At 37.2% G+C, this 10,118-nt stretch overlaps 1 protein-coding gene across 1 annotated transcript in view; it reads left to right on the top strand.

The window, feature by feature from the left end:
* The first annotated feature begins 474 nt into the window (after nucleotides 1-474).
* Nucleotides 475-10,118, top strand: part of LOC118322953 (myosin heavy chain, fast skeletal muscle-like) — a 16,618-nt gene continuing 6,974 nt past the window's right edge. Inside the window, 11 exon segments of the mRNA XM_035654827.1 lie at nucleotides 475-678; nucleotides 1,577-1,723; nucleotides 1,822-1,978; nucleotides 2,099-2,126; nucleotides 2,215-2,326; nucleotides 2,418-2,510; nucleotides 2,599-2,662; nucleotides 3,386-3,484; nucleotides 3,568-3,671; nucleotides 3,753-3,891; nucleotides 4,168-4,286. Coding sequence (XP_035510720.1) covers nucleotides 475-678; nucleotides 1,577-1,723; nucleotides 1,822-1,978; nucleotides 2,099-2,126; nucleotides 2,215-2,326; nucleotides 2,418-2,510; nucleotides 2,599-2,662; nucleotides 3,386-3,484; nucleotides 3,568-3,671; nucleotides 3,753-3,891; nucleotides 4,168-4,286 — 1,266 coding nt within the window.

Here is a 10,118-nt window from a genome sequence, read left to right as displayed (position 1 = left end):
AAAGAAAGAAAAAAAACACACAATTGTTAATTTTTGCTGACATCTACTACACACCCTGTCTCATTACATTTATACACTAAACAATCATTAAGGGCAATACTATATATCTGGTTTTAAGGGAAGTTGAGCGGATGGGAGTGTGCTGAACTTTTAAATTCAGCTGAATGCAGTTAGCATATATTATTTAAGTCATAGGACATTTTGCCACTTTTACCCACTACTGTTCTCAAATTCACTGAACTAAAATGTGAAATTGGAATAACAAACTTAAGATATTGTACTCAATGTGTTTCAATTTTTTTTTTATAGCATCTTGTGACTCCATCAGAGACTCTACTCATTCTTTTTCAGAACAAGCTCAGGTAAAAGATGTTCCCATAAAAAAACATGAAATCTCCACCATCAGCTTGATATAAGACCATGTTAACACTATTGTGGACTCTTCATCTTTTCAGTCTCCCCTAAAGTGTCAACATGAGCACAGATGCAGAGATGGAGGCCTATGGCCCGGCAGCCATCTACCTCCGGAAGCCAGAGAAGGAGAGGATTGAGGCACAAATCACTCCATTTGATGCCAAAACATTCTTCTTTGTGGTTGATGCAGATGAGATGTACCTCAAGGGTAAACTTGTGAAGAAAGAAGGTGGCAAAGCCACAGTGGAGACAGTTACTGGAAAGGTAAGTGATTCACTACCAAATAAATTTTTTATTTAAGAACCTTTCTGTATAGGATAACATAAATTTTTATTTAAAACAATATCTTAGTTAGTTAGTTAGTTATCCTAGTGAACCCTGGTGCAGACACAGAGAGGGAGGCAGTAGTGAAGTACTAGGGTATTTATTATAAAAACAAGTCTGAGGATGGGTGAGGGGAAGCTGATGGTAAGGGTCTGAGCTGGGTAGAGGGAGTCTGAGGGTGCTGATTCAGAGTCCAAAGAGAAGCAGAGTTGTGTAGTCAGGGCTGGCAAAGCTGGAAGGGGAAAATTAATTACAGAATTAGACAGATTACCAAAGGCTAGTTAACCACAACTAACAGGCTGAGCATAGCAATGTCCACGCTAAAATAAAATTTTTCATATAATTTAATTTACAATGCTATATAGTTTAAACATAAATGTGAAGAGTGGCAACCAGAAAACAGTTTTGTGGTTTGTTTACCAGAGAGAAAGACTGCTCTTTATCCAGCTCACTTCCACAAATTCTTTCACAAAAAAAAGGGAATTTTAAACTGTAGTGAAACATGTGGATTTGACTAGCAAGAGATACTTTCACTGTGCTCTTTTGCTGGGAGACTCACACAAACGCGGGCGATGTGAACAAGCTGTAAAAGTTAGCAGAGACTACGATCTGGCAGTGTGGACATCGCCAGAGTACATGAAGAGAAAGAGAGAGAGAGAGATCAGACAGGTGGCTGAAGTGGATGTCCCAGGGGGCACATGTAACATTTGGTAAACTATTTGTTTATCATTGTATTTTAAATTTAAACTGACTAAGAACAACAACAACATCCATCTGATTGACCTTTGCATTTGAAATTATTTCTTAGTCCAAACATTTTACTGTACTTTATATTCAGACGGTCACTGTAAAAGAGGATGACATCATCCCAGGAACCCTCCAAACTAAGTATGACAAAATTGAGGACATGGCCATGATGACCCATCTCAATGAGCCGTCTGTGTTGTATAACCTCAAAGAGCATTGCGCATCATGGATGATCTACGTGAGTTTCCACTGTACTATACTAATCCTAATGTATGTGAATATGTATATATGTGTATCTAAATGGTAACAATATGTTTATGCTCTCTACTATTACAGACCTACTCTGGGCTGTTTTGCGTTGTTGTGAACCCCTACAAGTGGCTTCCTGTGTACGATGCTCAGGTTGTCTGAGCATACAGAGGCAAGAAGCGGATTGAGGCTCCACCCCACATCTTCTCCATCTCTGACAATGGCTATCAGTTCATGCTCACTGGTAAGACCAATGCTACTGGTGGTAAGATTTAAATACACAGAGGTAAAAATTTACCTTAAACAAAAACTTACTGAAAGGAAAGTAAAAATGGAACTCATGTAAAGCATGTTTGTATTTCAGATCGTGAGAACCAGTCAATCCTGATTACGTGAGTATAAAACAAACTATTGTGCTAAATCTTTATAAACTTTATGATAATGAAGCAGAATCTTGATAATGTGTCTCTCATACCCCAGTGGAGAATCTGGTGCAGGAAAGACTGTCAACACCAAGCGTGTTATCCAGTACTTTGCAACAATTGCAGCTCTTGGATCTAAGAAGGCTGAGCCAACACCTGGCAAAATGCAGGTAAAATTGATTGGTTGGTAGGATAAAACTGTTTGTGAGAGGAAGGTTGTTTTGGATGCTCAGTTGATGTAACTACAATCTTCTCTTGCAGGGCTCCCTTGAGGACCAAATTGTTGCGGCCAACCCTCTGCTGGAGGCCTATGGTAATGCCAAGACTGTGAGGAATGACAACTCCTCTCGTTTTGTAAGTGATCATTTCCCCGGATTCAGATTCTATTCTTTCTAATTGCTCTATTATAAAATGGAATGTTAATAATGATCTGGCTGTCTAGGGTAAATTCATCAGGATCCACTTTGGCAGTACTGGAAAACTGGCTTCAGCTGATATTGAAACATGTAAGTTTTAACCATGACATAAGTTAAGTTGTATTAAGGATGAATGAGAATGACTGCAACTTATGTATCTAAAAGAATAACCTTTTATTCAATATTAATTTATTTTATCTATCAAATTTGTTTTCATCTTGGTTGTCCATAGTAATTCAGATTTTTACACATTACATCTATTGTCTGTCTTGGCAAATGGATGCCTCCTTTGTTGCTCTTCCTGAAGAGTCTTCAATTTTTTCCCCCCATTAAAGTCTTTTTTGGGTGGGGGTTTCATGAATTGAGGGTCTAAGAATGGAGGGTGACATATGCTATACAGATTGGAAAGCCTTGTGTTTGTGATATTGGGCTAATGACACCAACTTGACTTGACATTCAGAGTTTTAAGCCGTTGTGGGCAAGGAAATATATATCAGTGGGCAACAAGTTGTTAAATACATTCACACAGTAACTACAATAACACAGAGGGATTAGATTGACTACCATTAAATGCAACTGTGGCGTGTGTGTGATTTTGTGGAATATATGTGGCTATGTGGGTGCCCATACTAGCTCCCACAACCGTATGCAGGATGAAAAGGTAAAGATAAGAGATGGATAGATACTTGCATTCACTGGTGTTAAAAGTAATGCAATAAGAAGGGAGCTGTAAAAGATGCATTGGCTTTAAATATTAACAAAATGTTGTAATGCCATAATTTTACAGTCTCCAATTGAATTTGTTATTCTTAGATCTGCTGGAGAAGTCTCGTGTAACCTTCCAGTTGTCTGCTGAGAGGAGCTACCATATCTTCTATCAGCTGATGACCGGCCACAAGCCTGAGCTCTTGGGTAAGTTAATAGTCATGTAACAATGTAATAGTACTAGAAACAATCATAGGAAAACCTCATGTATTTTGTTTCTTGTCTTTCAGAGGCTCTTCTGATCACCACCAACCCCTATGACTACCCAATGATCAGTCAGGGTGAAATCACTGTCAAAAGCATCGATGATGTTGAGGAGTTCATTGCAACAGATGTAAGATCACACTTCACTTTTTTTAAAAGAATGAATCAATGTTTTCAAAATATATATAAATTAATTTCCTTTGTAATGTAGACTGCTATTGACATTTTGGGCTTCACTGCTGAGGAGAAGATAAACATCTTCAAGCTGACTGGAGCTGTGATGCATCATGGCAACATTAAATTCAAGCAGAAGCAGCATGAGGAGCAGGCTGAACCTGATGGCACTGAGGGTAATTGCTAAAATAATACATTCTAAACATGCAAGCAGGGTGCATGATTAAGTTTTCTGTCCACAGGCCAAATGGCTAGTGTTCAAATTTTACCAGCCACTCAGTAGATTGAAATTGCCATTTGGCTGGTGAGTGAAGCAAATCTACTAGCCACTTGTATATTTTACCAGCATTTTTCTGGTGGCTGGCGCTAATTTTGTGTCCTGTATACAAGTTTTCTGGTTTGCAAAATACCACACAAGGTAATGTTTACTTAGTACTGTTTCTTTCCATTAGTGGCTGACAAAATCGCTTACCTCCTGGGCCTGAACTCAGCTGATATGCTAAAAGCTCTGTGCTACCCAAGAGTGAAGGTCGGAAATGAGATGGTCACCAAGGGACAGACTGTACCACAGGTAATAAAAGGAACATTTTTATATTAAAAAAAGGGAAATATTTGCATTTCGATATAATTAGAGAAACTAAAATCCTTTTTTCTAGGTCAACAATTCTGTCAGTGCTCTGGCCAAGTCCATCTATGAGAGGATGTTCTTGTGGATGGTCATCCGTATCAACCAGATGTTGGACACTAAACAGCCAAGGCAGTTCTTCATTGGTGTCCTGGATATTGCTGGATTTGAGATCTTTGATGTGAGTTGTTGAACAATATATGAGCAGTTTTAAAGTTCAACCTTATTTTTTTAAATACTTTTTTGTAATTACAGTTCAACAGTTTGGAGCAACTCTGCATCAACTTCACCAATGAAAAACTGCAACAGTTCTTCAACCAACACATGTTTGTCCTGGAGCAAGAGGAGTACAAGAAAGAATGCATTGAATGGGAGTTCATTGACTTTGGTATGGACTTGGCTGCCTGCATTGAGCTTATTGAGAAGGTAAAAAGTAACCACTCTGGTAGATGTGATTTCTTGATTCATGTGCAAATCCAATCCAACAATCCAACAATGTGCATCCTCAGTATAATTTTTTACATTTAATGTAAATTTCTCCTCAGCCAATGGGCATCTTCTCCATCCTTGAAGAGGAGTGCATGTTCCCCAAGGCCTCTGACACAACTTTCAAGAATTTGCTGCATGATCAGCATCTTGGCAAGACCAAAGGCTTTAAGAGAAGCCAAAGTCTGAAAAGGGCAAGACAGTGGCTCACTTTTCCCTGGTCCACTATGCTGGTACAGTGGACTACACAATCACTAGCTGGCTGGACAACAACAACAAAAGCTGTTGGCAGCTTATCAGAAAATGAAGTTTTTAATGTTACGCGAGGTGCAACAAGTTTGTAGTGACGAGTAATTAACTGTGTGTCTGTTTCACTTGGATCTGGGCTAATAAAAAGCCATGACTACTGCCAACACTCACATGTCCAGGCTCAGGAAGGTCCAGCATGAAGGAAGCTCAGGACCGTATTAACATTGCTGGGTCCCAGGTCAACAAGCTGAGAGCCAAGAGCCATGATGCTGGAAAGGTATCTTTTTCAATCTGTTGGTTGACACTGACAACATTACAACTCACAAAATACTGATGGCTAAATGATATATTCAGGTCAAAGGCTAATAATGATATAATATAGTAATGCCATTTGAAAATCTGAATGCAATCTGACTTTCAGCAAATTGTAGTTAGATCTCAGGGAGGATGCACCTTCCCAGTATTTTGTTTGTGGTGCTAAACCAAAGTCTTTAGTTCCAGTGTTGAACCCAGGATGAACATGCTAATGTTTCAGCCTCATGGCCTACATCAGGTGGCCAAAACATGAGCATATTTTTCTGACATGGGCTAAATAAATTGGTGTCATTGAAATTAATTGCTTTTAGTAATTGCTACATTTTATGCCTTTGGGTATCCATCCTGGATTTAACACTGGTCCTTTTTTCTTTCAGTCTACATAGGCCAGTCCAGTCATTTCATATTTCTCATATCATTCATTCATCCACCGATGCACTGAAATCTATTTCTGTAAATTAATTAGCCAAGAAGGAACACATGTAAAACAAATGTAAAACAAAAAAAAAACTAAAATACAATTTAAATGATCTCATTTATTCATGACAATTCACACACAAAACTAATGATTCTGGGAAAATCAGGCTTGCCTTGCTAAAATGGGTTGAAATTGTATGTAGTGTGTGCATTGTGCATGTAGATTGTGTTTCATAGGCCATCTAGTAACTTGGGTGACATACAGAACTTATTAATGGCATATGACGATTATTCATTGTAAAGTTTGAGAGCCATTCAAATTAATTTCTTAGGGAAAAAACAAAAAAACAAAATCCAAATAAAGTGGGCTTTCAGCTAGATTTTAGACCGTGGCTACTTAAGGTACGAATAGACTGAAGCAATCTGTAAATCCAGCTAACACAAATCACTTAAAGGAATGTAAAAATGAAACCACCGACAAGTTGCTATCTGAAATTATGGTAGGACTTAACAGTGAGTCAATGACATTTGTAACAGTGAGACACACACTGTTATGGAATGACAATTGGCCTAATATAATCTCAAAACCATTGGAGGAATTCAAGTACTCTTCTGCAGCTACTTGTTGGCTGAAGTGTCCAGTGCTCTGAGTGTTCAGAGAGGTCACAGTCAGTATAAATTAATAGGAATCCTAATAGCACTAATAGCACTTTAAATTTATGACTAGTCTTGCCAGCAGGGCCCATTCATACATAGTACAGTCTAACTGGCTTATTTGAAATGGAACCAAGCTCACAATGAAAGACACATCAGTGTTGACTGACACCACTAATGATTAATTTAGGTCCTAAGTCTGAGAATGCTGAGTGAGAGACAACATCTGGTGGACAACTTATAACAGTTCATAAAATATTAACAACCTGTTCTGATATGTACAAATTAATTAAAGATTTTCTTGACTGTACAGTGGCTTTTATTTCTTTTTTTTAATCAGCCAAACTTAATGCACCAGCAGCACAATTACTAGAATATGGAAAAAGATTTAGTGTGAGGGAGAAGCATCTCCCAGGATTATTCAGGGGTTTTTACAAGGGGTTTTTCTGAGGGTTCTTACCATAAAAAAAGATTTCTGTGAGTGATTAAAGAAACAAAATCTACAGGATAGTTCATTGGGACAGAAAAGCTTGTTTGTACCGGGAGAATTAAGTGACAGTAGCGGTTAAAGGAGCTCTTGCTTTTGTGACACCAAACCCTTGCAGTCTGCCTGGGAAGCACAGGTGTTGTTGGACCTTGGGGCAGAAGTTATTTATGATGGCACTGCACACTAACTGGTTGTCCAATTGTGTAGCAGAATATTTTTAGGAGTGGCCACAAAGGCATTTGAAGACAATTCCCTTTGTTTAGAATGACAAAGAAGTATCATATAACCACTCAACACAGCTGTCTGTGTGTCTTTAATGAATGACTGATGAGTGATATGTTTAAAAATAAAGATTTAATATTGTCTCATGTCTCAATAATAACACAGTTGTACGACAGTATTTTAGTTAGAGCTGCTTCAATTTATGCCAGACATGGTCCTGATCAAAGTATTTATAATCAGCAAACTCAATTATTTATTATTTACAAATATATATTCAAGCAACTGTGCTTACATGATTCCAAACACAACAATCAAGATTATTTGAATGTAAAGTAAGCTTCATGCCAGTTGGGTCATGAATGGTCTTATGCAATGTATTTTGCTGAAGCACATACTGTAAACTTTACTGTTAGGCTCAACTCCTCCAACTTTCTTTTTCCTCCTTGTAATTCGTTATCTCTTCACAAATTATTGCATTTCATGTTAGACTGTCAAGCTAGTTGTCAACTGCATAAATCCTGAAAACTCAACCTTAAAAAAATAAGCAGACTGGATATCCTCACCTATCCTGTCTGTGCTCTTAATTCTGAAAGCATTAAACAAAGAAAACTAAATCAAACAATTAAAGATATAGAGCTTAACCCACACCACCTTTGGTTCTCTCAGTGTTACTACGCAGTCATGGAGGAGACACACATATTTTATACCTTCGCAGGCTCCTCCTTGTCAGGCGTATTTGGCATGTTATATTTCAGTTCAAGAGCTTAGTGCAGAGGCTTATCTATAAGAATCTACGTGACTCAAGGACATACAAAGGAGAAGGTCAGTTGGGACAATCGGTCCCGATTTGAGTCCACCTTCTAGTGCTGATCCTTTCACTTGCCGCAATACCACATAATGCAAAATAAGTTTGGGCTTTTACTCATTACAGTAAAAACACCCAAAAACCTCAAATGCACTCTGTACTCTGTACATGCTGAATTTTAATTTTAGATGTATTAGAAAAACAATATGCAGTGATTGGTGTATAACATCTTATTTGCAACACAAATTGTGCAATCATGAATATGTAGGCACTGTAATTACAGGAAAGCTGAAGGTATCCCAGAAAGTAAAGCTCAGCATTAAACTATAGCTAAATTTAATATAGCACCATGATGGTGGCAGTCACAGTGGTGTAACTGAATCAACTCTGCATGGTAAATTTTTTTTAATTAATAATTGACAAATTATATAATTCTGTCCTTTCCATTTTAATAATTGTATAACTACTGTATCATCCTGAAGCCCAACATTAACATAGACATCAATGTATCCTAGATTTTTCTTTTCGGGTACAACTGCACTAATTAAAAGGCAAACATAGTGTGGGATGTCACTGGTTAAGTTGACTACTACAAAAGGGTTTCAATTCAACTCAAATCCACTGGTGCATTTACTCACCACAGATGAGACAGTAAACTAATGGGCCCTGTGTGCACAGTATGCTCTTTATTCAAGGTGACACAGCACATAGCCATACATAACACCTGTAACATACTTTTAGCCTTAGAAAATGAACAATTTGCTAAATGTAATGACAAGCTCGTATGATACATGAAGGCTGAGAAATAGTACAAAACAAAATCATCTTCTTCTGTTGTGCAAAAATAGCACAAGCACACCAAGGCTTCCGTCAAACAAGCTGGCTAAAAAAACGACTGAAGACCTCTGACCTTATTTGAATACCATGTTTGACACATGCTATTCAGGTTAGCTGAAAAAAACTGAAGACTTTTGACCCTACTTGAATAGCTTTTAAGCAACACATGTGCACAATAGGCCACCTATCTGTTTAGGTCACATGGGTGACATTCCCCAAGGTCATCTCCTTTTTTGAAGATAGAAGGTTAGGTAAATATAAAAGGGCAATACACAAATCAAAAAACAATCCAGATTAAAACATGCTTCAAAGTCATTGGGAAGAAGTCAAAATCTATTTATTTTTTCATGCTTATTATACATTCAACTTTAATGTTACACTGATCCTGGATACACTTTTGATTCATTGTACTATTACAGTTCTGGAATCTCTAACATCTTGTTTATTGGCACCGGACTTATTTTGGGTCTTATCCCAGCCTACATGGCAACTGTTCATCTGCTCCATTCCAAGGCGATATGTAATCCCTCCTCAGCTTTTATGGAATGGCGCTCAGCCTCAATTTTATTTCAGACATCTGAGATGTGTGGTTGTCCTGCAACTGTATACCAGTGACATTTATATGCTTCTCCAAAACCACAGCCTGTGCCTGCCATTACATACTCCAGTAAGATTATTATTACTAACACTAAAGATCATTGAAGATATTGAAACAAGTAGGTGACAGATCTGTCTGTTATTGAAAGCATTTTCTCACATACAAACACATCAGTTCTACATCCACAACAAATGTCCTATTAATTACTAGATTTTATTTAATGACATACACTATTGTGAAATAATAAAATTGTCACAATAAATAATAAAATAAGTAAGTAATAAAAAATCATAAATTTTCAGACAGAGGGAAATATCAGTCATAAGTCCCACGATACTTAAGTAATTGTATATCTTTGACCCTGAAGGCAATGGCTCTGACCCTGTCCTGCAACTCTACACCAGTGACATTTGGGTGCTTCTCCAAAGCTGAAAAAATAATGCATAATAATAATAATAATAATAATAATAAGAATAATAATAATAATAATAATAATAATGTGTTGTAATGTATACCTCCATATTTCCCTCGATTAATAATAATGAGTGTAATCATGAAAGATTGAGTCAATATCATCGCTGTTGGAGAATGAATTAATGTAAGTATTATCATTTTAAAACCAGTGTTCCTAGTCAGTACCAACCATTAATCTGTATCAATTAATTATATAATATTCATATGTCATCATGTTAAAAGGAGTTCGGTCTA

Source organism: Morone saxatilis, unplaced genomic scaffold (genome assembly GCF_004916995.1).
Source record: "Morone saxatilis isolate NCDOM2014 unplaced genomic scaffold, NCSU_SB_2.0 Contig14, whole genome shotgun sequence".
NCBI lineage: Eukaryota > Metazoa > Chordata > Actinopteri > Moronidae > Morone > Morone saxatilis.
Note: the sequence above shows the minus strand (reverse complement) of the source record. Positions and strands in the feature narration are given on the sequence as shown.